A 27,511-nucleotide genomic window follows, 5' to 3' on the forward strand; every position below is an offset into this window, starting at 1 on the left:
GTATTTTGATGTGCCTACTAAACATTACTCTATTCATGGTCATGGTTTTAAAGCAACACTTTCACATACAAACCAACAATGAATCCCATTTTACTGCGTTCTCTCCAAGTTATCCACCTCTTTAATTCCATCATTCCTTTTTAACATCCACACCAACACAGATTCTTTGGCAGATTCACGAATCAGGCATTAACTTAAATCTGCAATAACTTAAATCTTTAGCTAGAAAACTAACTTAACATTTAGGGATCAAATGTTTAGCACAGGGTTGACATTTAACAACCTCTAGGGGGAAAAGCTGTTCCTCTGGGCCAAGCAGAAGGCTTGCATTTGGAGGTGGTGCAAATGGGCAAAAATCACTTTGATGGTAACCCTTCATATTTTACTACATGTTGCTCTGGAGGGGCTAGAACTTGCAAGTAGGCTTTTCCAGGTGCAGGGCAGTGTTGCTTGGAAGGTGGGGGTTAAAAAGATACTCATGTGCAAACACAAGCAGTCAGTCATGCCAGCCTCGATCCTGGGTTTGTCAAACTGATTGGCTGTTCATTGGTCAAATTAAAGCACATTAATTAGAACAGTAACAAAAACTGAATTTATTGCAAGTTACAAATATGGTAGTCTTCTAAAAGCCACCATTCTTTTACAGAAGATTTACAGAGCACCACCCCAGGTCACAAGGGGGACATTTCTCACCACATCAAATACAATAAATTCTGTAGCAAACATTTGTGTGGCTGCTTGTGTGATCTGTGTGTTCCTGCTGAAAGATGCCTACAGTAACATGAAGCTTGAAAGAAATTAGTCGTACCTTGGATCCCAAACACTCTGGAACTCTGACGTTTTGGCTCCCAAACACCGCAAACCCGGAAGTGATTGTTCCAGTTTGTGAACGTTCTTTTGGAACCTGAACATCCAACGGGGCTTCTGATTGGCTGCATGAGTTTCCTGCAGCCAATCAGAGGCCACGATTTGGTTTTCAAACATTTGGAAGTTGAATAGACTTCTGAAATGGATTCCATTCAACTTCCAAGGTACGGCTGTATATAATCTGTGTGGCTTAAATGGAAGAACAGTGAGAAGGAACAATCTGAGGAAAGTTGCAAGGCACCACCTACCTAAGAAGAAAGGTTGGCACCTACAATAGTGGAGAGCAATGGGCCTCATTCCTGCCATTGCTAGCAAGCAACCTTGTAATACCTCTGAAAATGGAGGCTCCCACTTACACAACACTATACTTTACTTCATGGAATATTTGGCCATCTCATTTGACAGTTCAATTAGACTCAACAGCAACCCACCTACTTGACCATTAAGACATAAAATTCTGTTAGCAAGTTCACCATTTTAAAGCATTTTCAGGAATATTTAAATCCTCTAGTTGACTACTGTGTGAATTATTACTTCCTTCCAAGAATAACAGAACTCATATAATTATCTTTTATAAATAAGATCTGCTTTTATATGGAGTTTCACTGAAAAGGAACAGGGAATATTTTGGGACTGGTTTTTTGGAGAGAGACACTTGAGACCAGCTTTTTCGGAAGAGGAGCATACAAATAAGTGAGGACTTTACAAATATTATCCTTTAGCTACCCAAGTAAGAACAGAGTTCACTTTCTCTTTGACAGAATCCAATAACCTATCTATGGCAAAGGAACATCATGCAAGCAATCTTTAATGCAACAAATTGCTGCAATGTTTAATATGGAAGAGTAAGGAAAATATGAGTTATCTGTTGAGAGGAGATCCATTCTAGCCTTGATATTTTTAGACTATGCTGAAGAACCAATAAGAGACAGAAGACTTCATTTTGAAATGTTTACAGGAAACACAGTCATCTTTGAAGTAGCTGGTTCATAATCTGTCACTCTCCTCAATTCTCTTCTACTCTGTGATTAATTCATGTTTGTTTTGGCTAAAGCAACCATCACTACAATGATTAACCAGTTTATCTTGTCTGCCTTGCTGATCAAGCATTTTATGTGTTGTACTCCAATGGCCCAGTTTAGTTTTGGGAGACTCTGTAGTCAATGAATGAAACTACAGCAACAGCTTCCATTTATTTCACAGGACTACAGTTATCAAACAATTACTGGAGGAGGTGATCTTCATCAGCTTTCTATCATAGGTCTGGGTGCCTGAAGATTTATAACCTCATATACTTCCACACACTCAAAATTAATGTAACTCACCACCTTGAATGTTTAAAAGCATATGTAAATAAAGGAAAGAGGTCTTGATTATTCAGATCTTCAGTCTGCATATTTACCAATCCAAACCAAAAATAAAGATCAGTAACTTGATTTTATCAGAAAGGCACAATGCCATCACTAAGTTCAATTATTTTTTGTTGTTTTCAAAGACAGTCTAACACATACTACAATAAAAATCACATCAATATTTTGATGAGACTTCACTGGAATTTTTGTGAAACAAGATCAGACCCTGTTGACTACACAAAGATGAAGCCACAGTTTCTCAATTCAACTGCAATGGAAAACTGCTTTGAATTAACCAGGTCAGAAGCCCTGAAGCTGACACGCAAAATGTGGGGGACAGAAAGAGGGAGGGGGGGATAAAGAGAAAGATTCAGATTTCCACTCTTGGCTTAATGAACCAAATTATTAACTATCAAACTGTGGCTATCAAATTGTGAAACAAGTGCAAAAAATTAATGTTACCTGGGTTAGTGGTTGACTGACTGTCTTGTGAATAGTTCTCACTTCCATCAGAACTGGACTGAAGTGAAGAGGATGGAGCTGCCCGGTTTCTTTTTTTATTGACTTTTCTTTCTAACGGCCGCTCTTCATCATCATCTTCACTTTCACTCAAGTCATCAAAACCAAAGTATTTAATTTTGTAATTTGAGCTTCCAGATGTTCTAGAGCCGCCTTCACCACCCCCTCCTTCATCATTGTCGTCAAACCCAAAGAATTCTAATTTGACATCTTTTTTGGATTTGGTATTGCTAGGTCGAAATCTAGTTGTTGTCTTGGTTGTTGCCATGTCGGCTTTCTTTCTCAGACGTCCTGCTTCTCCCAAATCAGTAGGTGTAGATGTGGCATACTCATCAATACGATCCATAGTGTCTTGTATAGTAACATTACAAACCGACAAACACGATGGATGGAGAACAGTGTAGTCTCTAGTCCTTCCAACAGTCCCTCTAAAACTGGTCCCACTACTTAAAGCAACTTTTTTCACTGGGTTCACACCATCAGTATTTGAATCACTGTTTGCTTTGGCTAAAGGTTGAAGAGTGCCATCCAGTAGCTTATCAAAATTTGTTGTCCCCTGTGATTTTGTTTTGTTGGATCTACAGTATGTCCGACAATTACTTGGCCTGAGAACAGTTTGCATCAGTTCTTCGCTAATGGTTTCCTTTGGACTTTCCATATCTTCCTTAACCAGATATTCATCCTTGTTTTTTATCTCTGAAAGTGGTTCATCATCAAAACCCAACATATATTCTCCTCTTCGGGTATCCTCATTCTCATCTTCCCATTCATATAAACCAGTCACTAATGATTCCTTTGGAAGTGACACTTCTGATGGAGAGTCTCTCTTCCCGATATGGGAGTCCCAAGAATCATGAGATTCCTTCATTTCAATATTGTACCCAGAGATTTCTGCTGTTTGAGCATTAATTATATTATTGTCTTCAACATTCTTGTAGATGAAGTGACTGTTCTCACTGTCATTAAAAGTCTGTATTGTATCTATAAAACAAATAGCAATAATTAAATATAGCTTATATTTTAAGTTTAACTGAATTTTATTTATACTTTACAAAGAAATAGAGAAATATTCAACAAACAGCAATTTCCCAGTTGGGACACATTAACAAGACAGTTATTTGTTACTATTAGGTTCACTACAATATTACCCTCTGTTTTTTAGTGACACGAGACAATAATCAGGCCTGGGTACAGAACATATCTCCACCCAGGTGCAGGAAAGAGTCGCTCCATAGCTGCAGTTTTTCTTCTACTGCAAAACCAAACCAGCATTCACATAACATGTCTGGAGTTTGCTGACTAAAGCTGCCACTCCACCCACTTTCATTACACTCCACTCGGGTTATCCAGTACAGTACCATGCTTCAATGTAAACTCAGACAGGATTGCTATGGACCAGCCTCAGCCACATTCACAACTCTAATTGAATTCAACTTACAGATCCTTTGAACAAGCCATGTTAACACTGTTTGGGATAGTACTAAACATAGACCAAAACCTATAAAGAGAAATGTTGGAATGGCAGGTCAGATCAAGTTACTACATTTAGTCAGAAGGTTGCAAAAGAAATTATAAAGTGATGTATCCAATGTACAGTGGTACCTCGGGTTACATACGCTTCAGGTTACAGACTCCACTAACCCAGAAATAGTGCTTCAGGTTAAGAACTTTGCTTCAGAATGAGAACAGAAATCATGCTCCCGTGGCGCGGCAGCAGCGGGAGGCCCCATTAGCTAAAGTGGTGCTTCAGGTTATGAACAGTTTCAGGTTAAGTACGGACCTCCAGAACGAATTAAGTACTTAACCCGAGGTACCACTGTATATAATTTGTTCATAATAGGTTCAATACCTACAAACAGCTTAACATTTCATTAGCTGTGTGCTAGAAATTTCTGTATTCAATCTTCCAATATAAAGCGCAGCTTATCCACTAAATAACTAGAAGCTTTCTTGCTTCTGTAAACCAATTAAAATTTGCATAAAAGGAAGTAACTGCAGTTACTGTCACAGAATTATAGAGCTGGAATGGACTCCCGAAGGTGTTCTAATCCACCCCCCTGCAATGCTGGAATGTGGAGGTGGCCCTATGGGAATTGAACCCGTGTCCTTGGCATTGGTTCACTTCGTCAGGTACTGCATTGAAATCTTTAAATGCCTAGGTTCAAATCTCTGCTCAGCCATGATGCATTGTAGATGTGATTCCAACAGGTTACTTTCTACTCATTCAACCTCTGTTAACATTTTTAACCATGTTTGCAGGAACAATGACCTGCTTCACAGGACTGTTGTGAAGGCAAATAAGTCAATAAGCATTAAATCAATGTATTAGCAGTGCTTTAACTACACCTAATGAGCCCATTATATGTGGCCTTGTGACTTCTTTCCTAGCCACTGTAAACTGAGGTGTAAACTCATCAAGTTTATTCCTGCAGAAAATCCACACAATGAAGCCAACTAGAAATAATGGAAGGATATTAGGAACAGTTTGATAAAGATAAGCAGTTATTCTCCTACCCCACAAGACCTAAAAGACCGCAGACTGTTCTATCTATTCTTTTCAGTTTTGCTTTTGTTATATTTCTCAAACCATCGGTCCTTTTTTTTGCCTATGGCTCTGACCCACGAAAACAACTAGAAACATAAGTGGGTTTTTCCTGCTTTACTCCTCTCTTCTGCTAAATGCCCTATATGCTGTGAAAAGTCACTTCTGAAGATGACATGGGTAGGCTGGACACCATCACCCCATGACCAGAAATATCTTCTATTTATATTTTCACACAACTGAATTCAAGTCTGCATCTGTCCTTTTCAGTTGAAGCGATCAGAGAAATCAGCAGAATTATGGACCATTCATGTTCAATTTACACTGTTCTCTTTTGTGAATGTAGAGAAGTGAAGGGGAAAGTCCTCAAATAAATCCTAGGTTGTGGAATTTCCTTCTAGAAGAAGTTTGCCTTGTTGAATTTTAAGTATCAGGTCACACACTTTGCTTTTTTCAGAGGCTTTAAGGTTGCAAACAAAGTTTCGTTCCCTACTGTTTTATGGTTTATTCTTATTTTTAGACTTGCTTTTTAACTACTCACCTAGTCACCACTGGCGACAAAGAATTTCATCCAGGCAAATGAGCAAGCTGCCAGAGGAAGAATGGAGTACTGCCCTGACAGCCTGCCATGTTTCTCTGCCATATAATCTTAAAATATGTGCCAAGCTCATCTCATTAAAACTTGCAGCTGAAGTACACATTACCATCTTTATGATGGAAGGTGCAGAACCAAGCCTGTCGTTACCTACACTTGAGTCCAGGAAAAGAACTTTCTGCTGGTGGGCAATACAGGGTTGGCTGCCTCCATCAGCCATGCTCCTCTATTAAAGGAAGACAAAAATGTCATGAGAAATCTCGAATCAGTCCTGCTATTGGCTATGCTCCTTGCCCATGCTAGTACCAGGTGGCTCTCCAGAGGAAACCTACCTCTGCCAGGGATGAAGTCATTGGGGAAGGAATACTGCCCACTTACACACTTACACGTAATAGGGAGCTTCTGCTGCTGCTAGAGTGAACAGGCATGGTGGGGAGGGATGGTGTAAGGTGGCACAACCACTGGGGACTAGCCCAGCCCCTTGTGCTGAAGACTAGCATCAGTCACCAGATGTTGCCTGTATTATGTGCCTACTCTCCTTCTCTAATACAGATCCTCATGAATAACATGAAGCATGAGGTGAGAGAAGTGTATGTGCACTACTTAAATGACTGGATTCTGCTTTTTCAAAGGGCCCGCTACTGCAATGTGTATGGTAACCATGCTTTGTGCCTATTCCTTATGTTGTAATTAGCATATTGTTTGACTGTCTTTGGCCATCTTTATTTGATTGTTTATTTGTACCAATTCAAGTAACACTTCTTCAGACTGATGAATGGTCACTCGCCTCTAGTAAACAACTACATGTTTTGCAAGTTTTGAGCTGAATTCAAAGTGCTTATGTTGTCCTGAATAGCCTGGGACCCAAATATCTTAGAGAATTTCTTTCCCAAACCAACCTGTCCTGGTTTAAAATCAGCTAAAGAGGCTTTCGTGGTGATTCCTACAAGTGATGAGGTCAGAAGTACAAGGGTCTATATCAGAGCTTTTTCAGTGTCAGTTCCAAAACTTTCAAATGATCTCCCCAATGAAGTGCATCGTACTTTTGGAGATGAGGAAGTCTAATTTGTTGAAATCAGTTTGTACAGTACCATATTGGCCCGAATATAAGCCGCACCTTTAAAATTAAAGGGGTAGAAAGACATAACCCAAGAAGGAGTGGGGGCCAACGGGACAGTGCTTTCACTCCGCCGCCCGCAGCAGTGCTTCCAGAGGGTCAGCACCACCATAGCCCCTGATGGGATGGGCAGAGAGAGGTGGAGGCTGGTGGGACTCACACGCCCCTCAGCGGGCTAAAGCTAGGCAGCACCTCGGGCTAGTGCCAGTCCCAGCACACCGGCTAAATCTCCTGTTCCTCCTCCTAGCAGACCCCACTCGCTGTCTTGTCTGTGCTCCTTCCTTCCTTCTCCTCCTCACTGCGTTCTGGCTCTCTCTCAGCAACCCCCCTTGCTGTGCCACCATCTTGGGAGCCGGCCCAGCCAAAACCAGGCAACATCCGGGGACAAGCCTGCTCCAAGCCAATTTTTGTTTGTGAATATAAGCCGCAGATAACCCTACTTTCCTCACAAATCTCTCACTATTCCACCCTCACTTCATCACATATAGGCTTCAAAACATTCCAAGTCAACAAGTGTAGCATGAAGCTTTCAGAACATACTTACTTATAAATTAAGAAGAGTACCTACATTTACATGGCAAATAACCCATTTTCATGTTCTATGAAAAAGCTATCAGCCAAGTGTCTAAAATATTTCAAGATCACAAACAGTTAAACTGAAGCTTCACTACAACTTCTACCAACAGTGGTAATCAAACAAAACTCTCTGCACTGCTTGTGCTCTAAAGCAGAAATGCAATGTCAATTCTCATGAATTCAGCAGTAGAGCTCTTTAAGGATGAATGCTGTTGACAACAGAATTTAGCTTGCTACTTCTGCTTTGTCCTTTGACTATTTCCTACCACGTTTACCAAAATTGCTTCTTTGCTGGGTGAGCTGTTGCTCTAATCTTTATGTAACCTTTCCACAGCCTTCTTATCTAGAATCCTTCCAACAGATGTTCCCTTTAACCACATCCTTACCAGGACAAGCTTGTGTTTTATACAGATAATAAATGATATTTAATAGGAAAGGGAGGCTTCAAGGAATATCATGATTTTATAGGACTATAAATTAGAATCATAAAATGAATTAGGGAAAACTGGCACCACTATGCATGTCTCTGCTGTATTACTACTTGTAAAGGGCAGAAAAGATAATATAACCATTCTTTAAGCAAACTCCCAACTGTATCATCAAGATAAGTTTTCCAAAGTGACCAAACAGAACCATTACAGGTTTTTTGAGGAATTCAATTTTTAAAAAAACATAGTTAGAACATGTGCCCATAAAGAGTTGTCTCAGACTACAATTGTAAAGGTCTGGGTAAAACAGGCACTAACTACCAAAGAACATGCACTACTCATGAAAGAATAGTTTATACTCAAAAAAGGGATGTGACACTTAGTACCTGACAGTCAAAGTCTGCAGCTACAGAAAGGGGGAAAGGATAGCTCTACACGGATTGTCCTTCATCCCTCTTAATTTGGCATGGCACCTACATACTTTCATTTCACCCGCATAAGGAAAGCAAACTCCTTCAATCAGCTGTTGTTCATAAACTCATCCAGCTCTGGAGAGAGGAAAAGCATGGAAGATCATATGTGTAATAGTACAAAAGCTTTCCATTAGCATGGCATTTCGTTAGCAGAGCTCAAGCGTCTATCAGGAGGCAAACATTAAGAGCCTCCTCCCAACTACTACTCATGATTGCACACACCAGAGCATTATCAAGAAAGCCAGAAGGCAAGATCAAACCCTCTTCACTATGCACATAAAGATCATCCTAGCACTTCTAAACACAAGATCTCTCTGAAATATAAAGAGGTTCTGCTGGTTATATAGATCAGAGATAGCTAAGCTGTGCCTCTCCAGGTGTTTATGGACAACTCTCATCATCTCTGGCCAATGGCCATGGCGTCTGGGGCTGATCAAAAGTTAGGCAACATGTTCTAGATTTTGTGTTTTTGGCTTTGTAGCTGCAAGAGCTATTAGCTTGTACTCTCAATTGGAGGAGGCAACATTTACAAAAGCTACATAAATCATTATGATTACTGTGCATCTCAGCATCAGATTGATTACAACATCTCTAATCATAACTCACATTCCTATTAAAAAAAAATGTATACATAGCGGCTGCGTTTCTGCATCATGCTAAACCAAAGCTCAGTGCAATGTGAATTAGAAGAAACAAGCAGCAACAAACTGCAAGCTTATTTACTTCCCTCTCTTTTCCTCCCATGTGTCCGGACTCCGGAAGGAGTTCAGAAGCGTTTGTTTCAAGCTTTGATTAACCAGAGCTTGCCATGCCATCTGGATCCAGAACTGTCATCAATCTTAACTATGTTTAGTAGAAACAAACTTGCTTCAATAACTACTGTTTGAAGGTGACTTGTTTGAAACTAATCATAGCTAAGCAGGTTTGTTGGTCCAGAGTCCGACAATTGAACATGTTAGAAATCTTCTGTATTTCTCCTCTAGGCTGGACAAGAGTATGGTGGGGGGAAGCAAGCTCATTGTGATTTGTTCCTACTAAATTATGGTTTCGGATGACATGCAAACAATGCCAAATTGACAGTCAAGCAAGTGGCCCGCTTTTAAAAATGAATTAGAATCTTCAGTCTTGGACATAAGAGCACAGTAGAGCCCTACTAACTTAAAACATTCCATAACTCTCTGTCTGAAATTTAAGCTGCTGAGGGGGCGACATTTTGTGAGATGCCAGACTTCGAGTGCCCAACTATGCATTTAGGAAAGTAACAAATGTAGTAATTTCCTGGATCACAGCTTATGTGATCAGATTTAGAGATCATATACTGTAATCATATAATATATGTGTATACTACCTTAATTTGATTATTTATGCAGGGACGTGCTTAGTGGATGAACACTTGTTGTTTTATCAAGTATTTCAGGAATCCAGATGAGTATTACTCTGTGGGATTTAATTTGAGCACACCAGAGATTTCTGGTAAACATGATCTGTTTTTCTTCAATTCTTGAGCAGGTGGATTTTGCTAATGAGTATTATTGCTCTATGATTTTCAAATGAACCTCACCTCCTGTTATACCTTAGGTCTTTTATCCAACTTTTAGACACATTTTCAGAAACTAGTAACATTAAAATACAGGTAATTACACCACAAGCCTCCCCTTACAGATATGTATAAAATGCAAAAGCAGTTGCACATTATGCCAAGTGAGCAAAGCAGAAGCACAAGCAAGTCAGTTTTGTGCTTTCCTTGCTTCTGCAGTAACATACAAAGTGAGGACCCCCTGATCTCATACGAAGTGATTTACATGTTCTATTTTGTAGGGAGGATACTTAAGTCCCTACTCTGCATGTTACCAAAAAGACAGCAAAAACAGAACCCTGTTTCAGTAGCATTCTACCTCTAGTTTTACAAATCTGTTTTTTCCTCACAACAGCAGGACGGGGCTTGTCACCTGACAGGGCAAAATAAGTTCATTAAAATGTTTATGGGAGTTATGGGGGAGTGGTCATTGGTTTGCCACTTAATGTAGCATTAAGTGGCATTCAAGTGCTGTTCTTTTTAAACTATTTTTAAGCCTTGCACCACTCTCCAGGATCTCTGCAGCCTGACCCGTAAGCTAGATATTGGAGAGTCCTGGGGGTATGTGCCAAGCAAAAAGCCAAACTTCTGCAACTGCCCCCTCCCAGGACATTTCTTCTGCTCCACTCCAATTTTAGATTTTTCACTTCATCCACAAATGGCTAAAAAATATCAGCCACAGTTTCAATCGTATTTCTGTTTTTCTTACTTCTCTAATATACAAAGTAGATATTTTGACATTTCTTTAGAGATCTTGACATTTGTACATCACTATAGAGGTGCCTTAAAAATAATAAAGGAAAGAACAAAAGCAACCATACTGAACTTGTCATAAAAGTTATTTTAATCTTAAAAGCTAACACACTACTTAATCACACATAAGTTGGCAGAGCCATTGTAAAGGGAGGAATCCATCATTGTTTGGGCAACTTCCACTCATACTGGGTGCGTTTTCACCTTTCCCTCCGCCGCACTGCACACCTCCAAAATGTGCTCCAGAAGATCCCTCAACCAATTCCTTGCTTCCCTGACTTTCAACTTGCAGCTAAAGTGAGCACAAATTTATTAAACGTTCCAACTTGCAAATATGTGAAGTTTATGATACTTCATCTCTCACAACCAGAAATCCCTACGCATAAGCCCATGCCATGGAACAATTAAAGTAGAGGATCTGATAAGCAGCTGAATCTGAAAGAAAACATTATTTGGTCAAAAGAGTGGCCAACTTGCATGGCTGACTTTAGTTGTTAACTCTGAAATTAACTATTATCCAAGCTTACCTGCTATTACAGTGTTAACACTGCTGCTTTTGAGGTCACCATCCTCCATATTTCTGTTTGAGTTCTTCTCTTTTAATCCATGAACAGCATTCTCGAAAGACACACATTTGCTGGACAAAATATCTTCACTGATTGACTGAGTAATTTTGCTATTAGATTCAAGTACAGAAGAGAAGTCGCCAGACTGAGATGGTTCAACTGACTCCAACTGAGAAGAACCTTTAGCTTGTGACACATTCTTTGAAGATACTGGCAGGGATTCTTCATCACTGTCAAATCCAAATGGGTCTTCTATTGCTTCCTCTTCTATTTTGGGTTTCTTAGGAATTTCAGAAATGTCTGGCTTGATGTTGGGCCTCTTCTGTCCTAGCTTGGCCATAAAGGTAGTTTCTCCCCATTTTGTACTAAGAGTAGTCCGTTTGTTGGAAAAAACTTCATCAAATTTTGAACTGCCATTGCCCCCTTTCCTGCTATACGTCTTCCCAAATCTGGATGTCATTTTGACAACTGTTTCATATTCTCTGTAGAAATAAAAAAATAAGTATCTTTTAGAATACAATTTTTACTACATTTTATTACATTAAGGGTTACACAAAGAAGCATCTTTCAAATAAACAATAATTACAAGAAACAATACTCATGGCACTTTTACAGAATATCAGCTAAAGCACGGCTGTCTAACCTGTGACCCTTCAGACATTACTGAACTATAGCTTCCATCAGACCCATCAGAAATGATGGGAAATGTAATTCAGAACCTCTGGAGGGCCACTGGTTTAGCTGCCGCCAACCTAAAATAACACAAGTTATGGATAAAAAATTAAGTTCGTCATCTTAAAATATTTTTCACACTACATTCACAGACTGTACCTGACATTAGTTTTATTGGGGGGGGGATGCATAGTTAAGCTCCCTTTCAATTGTTTACATGTTCTTGTTTGTTTTTATACTACTGATGACATGCCATTCATATTAGAAAGTATTCGCATCAAGCCTTAAAGGCAAGGTAGAAAATTTGGCCTTTACTATTCCATCAGACTGCAACTGAGGCAGAAGGGAAGCAGGACCACTCCACCAGCTCCGCAGATGTTTTAGGCTTCTTCTCTCACTGAACTGTTGTCATCTAAGCTGGTTGTTATAAGAACCCAACAACATCAAGAAGTGGTTCTTGTACTTGCTAGTTTCCATCTTCCCTCCTCAACGCTTTTGCCTTGTGTGTCATGTCATGAGGTCAGAGACTACTTTTTAAAAAAGATTATCTACAAGCTGTCCTGGGAAGCTTTTTGGTTGATGAACAGGGCAAGAATGCTTTAAATTTATGAAGTTAAACCACGGGAGTGGGGGGAAGGGGACATAGCTCATAGGTTATGGGTACAGGCTTCTGCCTCTGACCACAACACTTTGGGGGGGCTGCTGCTTCTAAAATGATTAACACCAGTGGCTCACTCCATGACTCTGATGCTACAACCATAAACAGCTTTAATCATCAATGACAGCACAGCCTGTTCTCCTTGTGGTTTAAACCACAGCCATAATATTAGCTCTCCTCTTAGCAGTAAATGGCCGATGCTTCAACCATGATATGGAATCAAAACACTATTTGGGGCTCTTATCTTAACAGTGATTCTCTTTGTAGTTTTCCTAAGAACTTGGGGCACCAGCTATATTGTTTTAATAAACATTCCTGAACCTCCTAACAGATGATAAAACTACTGACTGTGACCACAGTGCATCCTACTGAAATTTCAAAAACAAAACATCCGAAGACTCAATATTTTGAGTGGGGGAAAGAGTTTCTTATCAGCATAGAGGACAAACATTCTGCTAAAGAGAAAAAAGCTGATGTTTCAATATACCAGGTAAGTATTTCAACACACAAAATTCAAGACACAAAGCTTGTACAAGAGAAAACTGCAAAAAAAATCTATTAACTGTTAATCCCATTTTACATACATACATACATACATACATACATACATATTAAGTAGATTAATGTTATTTTCAGTATTTCATTTTATTTCTGCCTATAAGGTAGCAACTGTGGCAACCTTTCTTTCGGTTTATGTCCCATTCATGGGTGTAGCCAGGATTTTTATTAGGGGGTCAGAACCTCAGTTAGTTAAGTATTTTTATTGATTTTTGTTGATTGGGGGAGCAGCTGTGTCCCGTCCCCCCCGCTACACCCATGGTCCCATCTCAATCAAAGCACATAATTCCCTACAGACCCACACACAACTAAGTCAGTGTTTGCAAAAACAGCCACAGATTCAAATTGTCTAGAACAGTTCTGTAGAAGGTAATACAGTAGACAAAAGAAAGTATAATGTATTGATTGATTTGTTATCAAGCCATGAAAAGCACCCCTAACAACTAAAATCCTGACATTCTATGTATCGCACATTGTTCAGGAATACCCTAAGGCTGTGGATCTCATCCTCTCAAACATAGGCATCCTTACGCCCACAAGACTAGAAGAAGATTGTTTTATAAACGCTGTTGCCCTTATCATAAGATTTGTTTCTTTTTAAAACCCTATTGTCATTTTAATTCTTCAAGCTTTTTAAAGTTGCTATTGAAATATGTGGAATATTTTATTAAACCAGGGTAGATTTATTACTAGACCATCAAATGATATATGCATACATACTGTACTAGAAAATGCTGGTGAAAGGGGCAATTCAAATATTGATACACTGGTGCAACTTGTCAACTTATGCTATAGGGGTGGTTAATAATAATAATAGTAGTAATAGTAATAATAATTATTTATACCCTGCCCATCTGGCTGGGTTTCCCCAGCCACTCTGGGCGGCTCCCAACAAAATTAATGATGATGATAATCATAATAATAAAGCGAAAAAACATCAATTAAAAACTTCCCTAAATGTCAGATAGTTGTTCATTTCCTTGACATCTGATGGGTCTTCCACAGGGTGGGCACCACTACCGAGAAGGCCCTCTGGCTGGTTCCCTGTAAACTCACTTCTCGCAGTGAGGGAACCACCAGAAGGCCCTCAGACCTGGACCTCAGTGAATGATGGAGGTGGAGACGCTCCTTCAGGTATACTGGGCCGAAGCCGTTTAAGGCTTTAAAGGTCAGCACCAACACTTTGAATTGTGCTCAGTAATAGTATTACTTGCTAAAGGACAAATTACATTCAGCCACACACACCAGTTTTTAGAACAGCATCTTGCATAAATTGCCTGGTAAATAACTTGTTTTACTTTACTGTGGAGATGAGGAAACCTGCAGCCCTCCAGATGGACTCAACTCCCACGAGCCCAAGTCAGTAAAGACCCTTAGTGAATGGTGATGAGAGCTGTACTGCAGCAAGGTTTGGCGGGCCACCCTACAATTTCATTTGATTAGACTAGGAATTATTTAAGTTCAAACACCAAAGTTGATCTAAAGTTCTGAATCAGATCAAGCACACTATGAAAAAAAATTAGCCTTGAAATGTTTGCAACTGAAGCACCTTCTCCTTTCTGCCTTCTACTCTTCCAAGAGTGCTTCAGTTTTACTTTGCAGCTTACAACCTAGCCCTTTCATATTCTTTGCTGACCACTAAGATATTAGTTAAGGCTGGGACAGTGAAAAAGAAGATCACAGAATATAAATGTGCAAAGTTTACTACATCATTAAGTATTAACGCTACGCTCATATGGTTGTTCAAAAAGTTATATCGAAAGCCACCTGATCAATCATTTTAAAGATAGCCTGCCTCAAGGGCCTTAATGTATTTTCCTGCACTGCTTCTCAGATCATGAAAGGCGGCCTCCCCCCTTTTAACTTAAGGCACGGGCGATGGTGCCTTATGACGGCAATGGAGGGGCGGGAGGATGAGGATACCGTGTCATCCCGAATGAAAACACCAAGTTAATGGAAGATGTCGTCATTTCCCTTCCGGTTTTCTCATGGCTGTTACCGTCCTCCCGCCTCGCTCCCCACCCACCCATGTAACTTGCAAGAGAGCAGACAGCGCCAGCGCGACCATAGGGGAAAGCGGGGAAACAGAGCCACTGCGGCTACTGTTTCGGGACTGGGGCCCCTACAAATAATGATGGGTGGGTGGGAAGGGGGGGGCTCTGAACCCGAGGAGGCGTCCAAGCCGCACCCTAGTCCGAGTTGGGGGAGGGGGGGATACAGGACCGCACGAGAGAGCTTGGCAGGAGTTCGTACTTTGGGCAACAGCCCCCCGAGATCGGGAGCATCCCGAGCCGAAGCGGGCCGTTCCAGGATGAGGCCAAAGTCGTCTCCTCAGCACTTACCCCGGAAGAGGCCTCGGCGCTGGGAGTCGACGCCTCTCTCTCGCCTCGGATTCCGACCCACCTGATCGCCCCAAGGACCCCTCGCTCGCAACCGCCCCGACTCTCGATTGGGGGCGAAGGGAAGGGGGGGAGAGGAGAAATGCAGGGCGGCAGGTTAAGACCCTCGAAATAAGCAGGTCGCAGGAACCGATTCGCCGCGCACGTCTCCTCGGGAGTCACTTGCGCCGCGATCCGCTAGGAACCGAGTCCTCCTGCCCGGGATTGCAGCCCCCGATCCCGGTTAAGTGCCATGGGGGGCAACCGGGGAGGAGTATTTTTTAAGCTTATGGGGGGGTAGGGAGAGAAGATCCCTTGTTTGGTGTTTATAGTCACAGAAACGCAGGCCATTCGGGCTTCGGAGTTAACGCCTCCACCCTCCCCTTCTCCTTATGTACACACGCATATTTATCTACGGATTCCCTCCCGGCTTCATCCTCGGGGCCGCCTCGCCTTCTGCGGCCTTGCGAGGCTTCCCGTCGTGTGGGAAGGCGAGGAAGAGAAAGCAGGCCGCCGCCGCCTCCTCCTCCTCACCCAGTGCCGGAGATCCCGGCATAGGCCTCCGGGAGTTCGCTCGGCCTCTCTCTAATTCTCCACACTTACCACAGCGAGGCCGAGGAAGCGAGCACACAAACGCACAACCACAACCGAGAAACGGAAGGGGAGGGGGGGAAACGAAACCTGCCGGGGTAGGTGGAGAGGGACGGGGGTGGCGGGGCCTCCGCCGGCTTCGCTCCCAACGGCCGGGCTCCCGGGCTCTCTCCTTCCTGCCCTCGCTCGGTGCCTTCGGGCGACGCCCCCGGGGCCTCGGGCTCCTCCGGCCGCCTCTCCTCACAGGCCGCCGGGCTAGAGCGCCGGCCTCGCGTCTTCGCAGGAGCCGCCGAGCCGCCACCACCGCCGCCGCCGCCTCCTCCTCCGGCTGCTGCTGCTGCGCCGCCGCTTCCTCCGCGCCGGGATTATCGCTGCCGCCGCTGCTGCTGCTACTACTAGTGCGGCTGCTCTTTGAACAGGGCCCTGGACCATCTCTCCGCCATTTGCCCCCCGCTCCTTCCGTCACTGCGCTCACACACTCGGCCTCCCTCCGTCGCCGCCGTCGCCGCGGCCAATCACAGCCCGCGTTGCTCAACCGACGAGCCGGGCGACGTCGCGCAGGCGCCGCCGCCGGCCGTGTTCGGGCGCCCCCGCGAGTGCGCGCGCGCGCCAGCCAGCCGAAGGGCTGATAGGATTTGTAGTTGGTGTTCCGTCTGGCTGGTTGCAGCTCCTTTCCTCGCCCCCTGCTCCTCCTCGCACGCGCACAGTCATGGTGACTTCCCTTTTTGGGGACGCGTTTTGGAGCCTCTGGAGAGTTCTGCAAACCGCAGCAGTGCTGACTCAGTGACCCAAGGGCTCCCTTGACAGCTTACCTACTTAATATCCCCTGTTTTTTGTGGTCTGGCTGTTGGATGCGTTGCTTTTTATTGAGTTTGAAATGGGTTGTTGCTCTGGTTTGCGGGAAGGACCCATGGGGTAAAACGGGTAGGCAACCTAAGGCCCATGAGCCACAAGCGGCCCACGGGGGTCGCTTAACCGGCCGACAAGCCACCCCCAAACCGAGCCACCCGCACAGCGAGTCCCTTCGCACTGCACTAAACCGGCGCTGCACGGCAACTCGCTTCCGCGATGCCAGAAATCACGTCTGTGCATGCTCAGACGCCAAAAATTGTGTCTGTGCAGACGCAGATGCCAAAAATTGCAGCTACGCACGCTTACAATCCGGCCCACAGGGATCTCCACCAGTGGCGTAGCGTGGGTTGTCAGCACCCGGGGCAAGGCAAGTAATTTGCACCCCCTAACCCGTGGATTTGCGCCCCCTAACCCTAACCCCCAGATGTTGCGCCCAGTGCGGCCGGCCCCCCTGCACCCCCCACGCTACGCCACTGATCTCCACTGGAGTGAACTGGCCAAGGCGAGGTAAACCTTGCTGGCTCCTGGATTAAAAGCAGCATGCAAACAACAACAACAATTTTATTATTTATATCCTACCCATCTGGCTGGGTTTCCCCAGCCACTCTGGGAGGCTCCCAACAGAATATTAAAAGCACGATAAAACATCAAAAACTTCCCTAAACAGGGCTCCCTTCAGATGTCTTCTAAAAGTCAGAAAGCTGTTTATATCCTAGACATCTGATGGGAGGGCATTCTACAGGGTGGGCGCCACTACCGAGAAGGCCATCTGCCTGGTTCCCTTTTAACCTCACTTCTCGCAGTGAGGGAGCCGCCAGAAGGCCCTCGGAGCTGGACCTCAGTGTCCGGGCTAAATGGGGATGGAAATAACAACAACACATACACACAACACCATCAGGGCCGGATTAAGACCTGTAGAGGCCCAAAGCACTTAAAAGATTTTGGTTCCCCTATATATATCTATTTCAAAATACAGTCGTACCTTGGGTCCTGAACGCCCTGGAACTCGGACGTTTTGGCTCTCGAATGCCGCAAACCCGGATGTGACTGTTCCGGTTTGCAAACATGCTTTTGGTATTTATTGAAAGTTTAAGATTAAAGAAAAAAGTAAGAAAAAGAGAGAAAAAAGAGATTAAACAATACCAATCAGTACATATATAAAAAAAGAACAAAGCACACAATACATCAAAGCAAAAATAAAAACAAAAACAATTAAAAACCCATCCAATATTTCCATATCTTTATCTTTCATTAACTTGTTTCATCGACCTCCTCACACCTCCCTTTTTTGTATTCTAGTTATTAATTATTTCAGCAAATCCTTTCCATCTTTCACTATTTTCTGTCATTTAATTGACTTAATTTATTTTAACCTTATCTTACCCTAAAAAAACCCTAAAACTTATTTGTACATAACTCCTTATAACATTTCTACTAAAGCCATATAGTTTCATTCCAACATTTTTCTAACACTCATTAATTTTACAGTATTTCTCTAAAAAAAAATTTAAACTTTCTTCCAATCTTCATCCACCGTCTCTCGGGTTCTGTCAGTCCTTTCTATCCATTCCATATAGTCCATCAACCTGGTGACCTTCTGTCCGAGGCTCTTAACTCTCTTCTATGTCCCTTCTGCAGATCTTCTTCATATTTATACCTGCACTTTACTTTGTCTTCTGCTGATCTTGTTCTTAATTTCCTTCCTTTAACACTGAGGAGTAGATCTCGGGGAGACTCCAGCCTAACAAAGTCTTTATCCCTTCTCGACGGGTCAGCCCATTCTCCATAGTCAGAACTAAAATCCAAAGAATATTTCAGAGCATGTTTCAAAATCCCTCCACAGTTGAAGGCCCCCACCACTCCAATCTCCCCCTGGCCCAAAACCAGGTCCCAAAGGCCAGAACGTCCCTGCATAAGGGGATCTATCCAACTTTCCTTCTCCAATCCAAGCAGGACTCCATCTCTCCAAATCTGGCTTTCTCCAGATTCGGTCATCAAAAACAACAGCTTATGTTCATACAAGGCCGAGGCTCTCTCCACTTATATTACTTGAGGTTCAACTACAACCTCCTCCTTTATCTTCTCCACAGCTTGCCATGTCAAAACAGATTCCTGGGTCGGTTCCTGAGTAGTTTCTGTATAGGTATTCACTTTTTGTCCCAAATCAGTCATTTTTTGTCCAAAATTGTCAATTTTAGTAATCATCACATCCGTCTTCTCATGAAGCTGTTCCAATAAGGCACTTGTCTTGCAAAAAGCAATCACTAAGGCTTCTTCTGTCCACATTCTTGTCCAAGGTCAACGTCTAATTCTCATGGTCTTTAATCTCTGCAGCTGGAGAATTCCACTCCTGCAACAGTTTCAAAAGCTCCCTCTAGGGGAAACAATTTCTATTTGTATCCGTCCTTTTACAAGCAGGTCCAGCAACAAAGTTATTTTCGATTTTCAGATATTTTGCTCCTTTTAAGTGCAAAAGGAAACATTGGAATCAATATGTTTCTCTTATTTGACTATCTGTCAACATACGTTTTATTCATAGTCAATGAACTTTCCCAAAACGTCGCTTCCTGGCAGCCCGTTCCCAGGTTCAAAACGGTGGTAATTTATCTTTCTTCACTCTCTCTCCTGCAGGCTTAAACAATCTGAAATTCCCCCCCTCTTCTCCTGCTTCCAAGGGGGGTTTAGTAATTTTAGCCGATGGAGGTTTAACCCTTTACAAAAGACTTTAGCTTGCAATGTCTTTGCTTCAATCTATTTACAAAAGCGGAAGGCGGGTTTCCTGTTTGGAACCTTCCTGCTTCGGTGCCAAATTAAGATGTTTAATAATCCAATTTTCCGTTCTACTCACGGGTAGTTGTTTAAAGTCCAATTGTCCACAGGAAAAAGTCAGCGCTCTCCGGCAACAGCAATGCGGCTTCACTCCGTGAAAAGAGCAGTCGATTCGAAGCACTGCGCCGCTCACCCCACATCGCTCCAGATCCCCGAAACCGGGTTTCCCCATGAGTAGAGGAGGCGCAAAAGGTGCCAGCCGAATCCCACGTCCACAGGCTTCTCCCGCCTGTGGTTTTTGATGGGTCTCCGCCTCGCCGTGGCGGTCTAGACCCTGATTTCCATGAAGCGGATTCCTTCCGGTCAGAGGAAATCCGCCATTGCCGGAGGCGCTAACCCGGAAGTCTCTGCAAACATGCTTTAGGAACCCAAATGTCCAATGGGGTTTCCGCAGCTTCTGATTGGCTGCAGAAGCTTCCTGCAGCCAATCAGAAGACACAATTTGGTTTTCGAAAATTTTCGGAGTTGAATGGATTCCATTCAACTTCCAAGGTGCAACTGTATAAACAATATTAAACCATAAAATACAATTTTATTTTTCAAAATAAAGCAACCTAGAGTAAGATGGAAAATGTTTCTTTTCCTATATTTGTATAAATAATGTTTATTTTCAGCTGCACCACATGGTCCGTGGTAAATCTGGCATTGGAAAATGTCTGGGGTGTTTCCCTTCCCTTGATGCCTTAATTATGTGTTTAATATTTAATCCAGCCCCAAACATCTGATTGTTCTCTCGTCTCTAAATGCACAAGCTTCTGCTGCCATTTAACTCCTTTTCTTTCTGTGATTTGGCTTTAGTGTGGACCAATGTTGTATATAGTCTGATTCTCTAACCTAGCAACGTAACTCTCTCGGTAGAACAAGAGACTCTTGATCTTAGAGTCCTGGGTTCAAGCCCCACATTGGGCAAAAATATTCCTGCATTGCAAGGAGTTAGTCTAGATTATCCTTTGTGGTCACTTCCAACTCTACAATTCTGTGATTCTAAGAACCTGAGTGTGGTCAAAGTGGAGAACGTCCAATAATGGGCAAGGGCAAGCTGGTTAAGAACTCTTAACTCTCATTGGACTTTCTGGACTTTACTTTGCCCCATAAGAATTAATTCCATTCACATATATGGGATAAAATAAAGGAGGGCTCTTGATGAAACTGTTGACGAGGGCACTGGCCCTCTCCCCTCCAACCCTACCTAGGAGACTGTTGAAATCCTCATCATAGTTACTTTATATAGCTCGATCAGTATAGCAGTGCTCTACCATGTAACAAGCAAAAGGGCAGGTCCCTACATGAATAATTTTAGTCTAAATTTCAACACTCTGGCCAGAGTCAACAAAAGGAGAGGAGGGAAAGAAGGGTAACTAGAGCAGGGCTCAGCAAACCTTCAGACCTTGTGGGAGGCCGAACCATATTTGGGGGGGGATAATGAACAAATTCCTATGCCCCACAAATAACCCAGAGATGCATTTTAAATAAAAGCACACATTCTACTCATGTAAAAACATGCTGATTCCCAGACCACCAGTGGGCCAGATTTAGAAGTCGATTGGGCCGGATCCGGCCCCCAGGCCTTAGTTTGCTTACCCATGAACTAGAGGGAAGAAATTGTTGTTGTTGTTATTTTAATTTCTTTTACCCTGCCCATGTGACTGAGTTGCCCATCCGCTCTGGGCGGCTTCCAACAGAATACAAAAGAATATTTATTTAATTTGAAAACTGCTCTTCATCCAAAGATCACAGGGCGCTTCACAACATAAAAATGCAAAATGAAACACAAAATACATAAAGTTACAAGGGACATTTGTGGTGTTAAATGTATTTACATTTCATTTCAATCTATTCCATAGGCGCCGACTCCATGGGGCTTGAGGGGGCCCGAGCCCCCTCAAAAATTCGTTTGGGGGGGCTAAGCCCCCCCAATAATCTCCGGCGCCCCCCCAGCAGAGCACCATCGCCGCCCCTCCCCCAGCCCAAAATGCACAGGGTCGGGCTGCATGCCTCCTGCCCTCCCTCCCGAGCAAAAGCTCCACCCAATTTCCTTCGGAGCTGATTAATAGGCGCAGCACGCTCTCCCCTATTCGCTCACGAGGCGGCGGCGCCACTTTATTTGCATATTCATGAGCTTATTTATTATTCATGAGCTTTCGCGGGGCCCCCCAATATTTTTTATAAGTCCGCGTCCCTGATCTATTCTCCCAGTTCATGTTCCTCCCTCTCTCATCCATATTGGAGACTTCTGGAGGCAGTAATCTGGTGGTTTTGGTTAGTTTTTGTTTTATGTATGTTGATATTGTAAAACACATGTATATTGATGGGGCTTTGTAAAATATTTTATGAAGCAATCTTTCTTCATTTGTATCTTAAGAATCAACGTTGTCTTAGAAAAGTTCTGCGCTTGCTTATGTGCCCAAGGCCATAGTACTGAGTCTACTTTTGAGGCAGAACTTGAACTGATTTTAGCCAGCAATCTGCAGTTCAGCACCAGCTTCTGACTGGTTGCTTTCCCTTACTAAAGGTATTGCAACCTGGCACATAGATGGCCTGAAGCCTAAATGCTAGAATACGTCAGCTTTGTAAATGCCGGCAAGTGAAAAACCAAGTATCAGTGACTGAAATCAAAATTCAAGAGATGGGGAATCAATAAGTGATCCCTATCATGGCTCCACTGTGTCAGAAGTGCAAGCCAGTCAGCAAAGAACTGCTGTGCGCTCAAACACCCTTTCTTTTCTGCAGTTTACACTCCCATATGGTACAATCATGCCAGTTTGAGAATCCTCCCTAGTAGGTAATAGCTGCTGGAAATACTGGTTCTACAGGATGAAGCAACAATGATAGTCATGCATCTCATACAGTACGTCTTCACCAGTCTCCCCCCCCCCGCCCCAACTCCTACATGAACAATGAGCAACGTTCTCTCCTGAAAGACAGTATTACTAAAATATATTGCATTAAAAATCTCAGTTTTTAACAGGATTGCCACCACTGTTTCTCATAGAATATATTTTAAAGCAAATTTTACTTGGGAGTTCTTTCTCTCTCACACACAAAAATTGTGCTAGGCTGAAAGAATTACATTAAGACTAGCAATATTTCTGTGTGTCCTGCATATCCCTTGGTTGTCACAAGTTTTTGTCTAAAGCAAAATCTGAAGTGAATTCAGGTTCATTCTCAGGCAGAGGTATGAGAAACTTTGAGGAAACCCACAGGTTGTTTTTTAAAAATATAGTTATTTTAGACTGGGTTGGAGTGGGAATTGCAGGATTACATTTTCTCACGTTGTAGCTATCTCTGATAAGATGTGGTAAGACACCAGATGGTTGAATCCAGTAGGACTTAAATCAGTGCAGTACTGTTGAAGGTAATGGGGCAGGTTAGGCTGCATTCCTAACCCCCTACCTGGGAGTACGCCCCATTTAATTTACTATGTCTTACTTTTGAGTAGGCATGCTTAGGATTCTCCTGCTAGTCATGTTTTAGGTCCCACTGATTTCAGTGGGACAAAAGCACACACAGTACTGGAATCCAACCCATGATATTGCCACTGGCATTTGGGGCAAGTTAAAGTTCTTTTCTTTGGTGGTGTTTGGACTTTTGGTTTTATTGTTTTTATTTCATGAACACGGCTTACTGACATGAGTGTTGGATGACTAGGATGGTGATGGGCGAGGGGGCAACAGGGTTCAGGGTCATAGCCTCCTCCTGCCCTGAGTATTCAAGATGAGGAGTTAAATCTCAGAATGAGGTTGTGGTAAGCTACCGTATTTTTCGCTCTATAACACGCACCAGACCATAACACGCACGTAGTTTTTAGAGGAGGAAAACAAGAAAAAAAATATTCTAAACGAAATAGTGGATATATGATTTTTGTGGTTCATGCTGTGGCCACATGTGATCTGACAGTGAGTTTGGAGTAGCCCAATGCAAAAATCCTGTGGATCCATGCTTTGTAACCACGGAGGAGGGAAGGAAGGGGAACTATGGATCCTCTGCTCACGATTGCAGCAGATCCCCCCCGCCACCCGCAGGCATTCGCTCCATAACACGCACAGACATTTCCCCTTACTTTCTAGGAGGAACAAAGTGAGTGTTATGGTGCAAAATATACGGTATTTGGCACAGGACAAGGCCATATTAAGGCACGTTGAAGCCCTAAGGTATATCAAGCTTCAAATGCCCCATAGCAGTAAGCCCCACACTGGAAAGGGTATTATTCTCACATAATGGAAATGGAAATAATAAATCATATTTTTGTCTTATCAGAACAATGATGTCTGTTTTAGGTTCCGTTTTCCCCGTTTATTTTCCAACCAATTATGTAAAACTTGAAATTCTGTTGTTATTTTAAAAAACGTTGCAGTTAGAGGTCCAAAACTAGTTTCCTCAGCTTGCACAGCCCTATACCCATCCTTCTCTCCCTTTTCTTTCTTTACCACCCTTTTTTCCCCTCAGCAAGTCTTTGTGTCGCTTTCTGTGGAAGGGATTGAAAGGGACTCATCAATAAAGCACATGGCAAAGAGGGCCCCAGCCTCCTTTAACTCCTAGGATGTATAGTAGCCATGTTGCAGGTCATAAAGTCCAAAATGAGCACCCCTCACATCCACCCCATTAACCTAAAGCAGTCCCACACTTCTTTCATACTCATGTAGAATCCTGAGAACTGTAGTTTGTTGAGGGTGCTGAGAAGTGTGAAGTTGGCGCCGTAGAGGAACCACAGTTCCCAGGATTCTTTGGGGAAAGCCATGGCGTTAAACGGATATGGGTGGAGGAGTGAAACCTGATGACAGAAACCCCCACTCCCAGAGATGGCCCCTGGACATCCAAAGGATTCATTCACACAAGCACACGTCATTTATTTACAACGTTTAACATAAAACTAGGTCCTCCAAGCAGGCTTGCAAACTTTCTTGACAAAATACAGCTGAACAGGAAAATATAATCCACCCATCAGAACACAAAACACAGAGAGCCAAGTGCCAGCAATGGCAGGATTAAATAATGGTGAAACCCTCAGTAAGATAGTTAAAACAGCTCAGTCTCCACCCTGCCCAAACACACCTTGTGAAAGAAGGTCCTAGCAGCCCATCAGGGGCTATTAAGCAATCAATCAAGGAATACAAAAGTCCATCCACATTCCTCTGCAAAACAGAAAAGCCTAGTTATTACATTACAAGAGAAATTCTAAGGAAGGGGGCTAGGGGAAAAGCAATTCACAGGCCACTGAAATCTCAGGGTGGCTGTGTAGTTATTTACCTCCAGGAGGTGACAGAATTAATGATCCAGCTAGAATAATGAAGTGGAATAAAATAGATTTTTTAAAAAACAAAAATGTGTGTGTGTTGTCACTAAGAGGCAATGGAATATGGCAAAGCACATCTGTCAGTAAACGCATTAAAAAGCAGCACTAAATAAATGAGCTGCTCTACTCAGTTTCCTGTGATTCTAATTATATTGGTAGTACCAACCTCTGTAGTGTATTAAGCAGATTCTGCGTGTTTCAATTGCACAGTCCTTTGAAATCTAAGAAGGTACCAGATGCACTAGATAGATGATAGATAAATCTGAAGAAGCTGACAAGCAAAGTGAAATCACAAGCCTATTGATTGGCTATTGTGACTTCTATAATAAAAATAGATCATTACCAGAGCACAGAACATCCAAACATGCATCTTTACCCTGACTTATGGTATTTGATCTACCCCACACTGTTTTTGTCATTTGTTTTAAACTGATTTTAATGTTGTGTTTTAAATTGTGGTGTCCTGCCCTGGGAACTTAGGACAAAGGGCCAGTAATAAATCAAGATGATAATATGATAAGTTGATACTTGTAAAAAAATAGAAAATAAAATCAACAGCCATCCCAACAGCTTGTAACTCTTAAGACTGTTGCCTGTTTCAAACATTCCTATGGATCACCTACTTGCTGAGAGGCTAAACAATCTAGCCCATATTGGGGAGGGGGGGTTGGTACATTGAAATGATAACTTGAAAGTGGGTAGGATAAAATAAACAAATATTGTTCATCCTGAAATAATTCCATTTAGAAAGCTGCTTGAGGATGCACTTCAGCTCTCAGAAAGAGCATTGTTGTCACGTGTAAAGTGAGGAGATGAACTTTGCTCGTGGCTTTTGGGTAAATAAACAGGGACAGAAAAGAATTGTCAAAACTAGGTGAGGTGGGTGCCCAAAACTGTGATCTGGGGAGGGGGGGGCAATATTGGATGGTTGTTTTTATTTTGATTATATATTTTGTGGTTTTATATTTTGATTTTTTCCCCCCTGTGAACCTCCCTGAGACCTCCGGGTATAGGGTGATATATAAATACAATAAATAAGAATCATAAAATTGTAGAGTTAGAAGGGACCACAAGTGTCATCTAGACCAACCCCCTGCAACACAGGAAACTAAATAAATTAATCTAGCTACTTTTTGCAGGAAGATGGAGTAGGCAGGCTGCCTAAGTGAGCAACTGATACGATAATCTTTATTGTCGTTGTCCTATACAGAACAACGAAACTGAAAAAATCTACATCAGACATTCAAAAACCAACAAGCCTGCTATCCCAGCTATCCCAGCCTGGTTAGCCCCCTAAAAACTCTGATACCCCATAATTAAATACAATATACTCCCATAGAGACAGACTACCTTACACTGCGTTTAAAACCAAAATCACATTAGGATAGAAACTGTTTCTCAGGCGGCTAGTCCTAGTCTTTATAACCCTGTACCTTCTTCCAGAAGGCAGAAGCTGAAAGAGATCATTTCCGGGGTGTGCACTATCCTGCACTATCTCTGCAGCTTTCTTATGACACCTGGAAGTGTAGATTTGATCCCAGGTGGGAAGAGTGCACACTTAGGCACACTTAGGGCAACCAGAGATTCCTGAAGCCTGTGGGTCAGGGCTCTGAGGCCCATGGGGTAGGATAAGAGCTCCCTTTGGTGCTAACCTGACTCACTTGCCTGCCTTTTTGGAATCCCAGGAAAGTTTCCTTACTCGCTTTCAGGGGTGTGGCTGGTGTCATGGACTGGTTGGACACAGAGGAATGGTGATAGTAAAGGGAGATGGGAAAAGTTTCTCTCAATATTTTATTCTGTTGCTCTCATATATTATCTACACATAGTAAATTCCTGCACTCTGCTAGGAGGGTCAAAACAGTCCAAAAATTGCAGTTGCTTGCAAAAGCCTAAACCAGCTACTTGAAACTGCTGATGCTAGCTACAGGTCAGAAGGTCGCTTCCTGCCCAGCCAGAAACTGCTGTTAACCGAAAAACCACTAGCAAGATGTTTCCTGCTTTACTTCTGCTTTTAAGTAATGCAAGAATAAGAAGAGATACGAAGGGAAAGCTTAGCTAGCAAAAGAAGACACGTGTACAAGGAGGTGGGAGGGAGTGCTTGGCTTAGCAGAAAGACAAGAATGTTTAGCAAGCAATAAAAATGTGTTTAGCAAGCAAGTCTGCGGGTATAAGAAAGTCTGCTGAAATGTCTTGCTTTACAGCCAGTATATTTTAGGAACTATCCAGCAGGCTGTCTCTGAGTACAGACCTCATCTCTGTGCTCAGACTTTCAATAAACTCTTTTTCTCCAAAGAAGATTTTGCTTTCCTGGTACTT

General features: G+C 42.7%; 1 protein-coding gene across 4 annotated transcripts in view; it reads right to left on the reverse strand.

The window, feature by feature from the left end:
* The window catches only part of WAPL (WAPL cohesin release factor), a 63,723-nt gene that overhangs the window by 24,714 nt on the left and 11,498 nt on the right, over window positions 1–27,511 (reverse strand). Inside the window, exons 1-3 of one of the 4 annotated variants that reach the window (XM_081190811.1) lie at window positions 16,312–16,509; window positions 11,326–11,846; window positions 2,682–3,719 (exon numbers count right to left, since the gene is read on the reverse strand). In XM_081190811.1, coding sequence (XP_081046937.1) covers window positions 2,682–3,719; window positions 11,326–11,824 — 1,537 coding nt within the window. In that variant the 5' untranslated portion in view covers window positions 11,825–11,846; window positions 16,312–16,509. Of the gene's footprint in view, window positions 1–2,681; window positions 3,720–11,325; window positions 11,847–16,233; window positions 16,510–27,511 lie in introns of those variants that run through there. The other 3 variants (XM_081190812.1, XM_081190809.1, XM_081190810.1) reach the window with 3 other exon arrangements.

This window comes from Podarcis bocagei, assembly GCF_964188305.1.
Source record: "Podarcis bocagei genome assembly, chromosome: 4".
NCBI classification, from domain to species: Eukaryota; Metazoa; Chordata; class Lepidosauria; order Squamata; family Lacertidae; genus Podarcis; species Podarcis bocagei.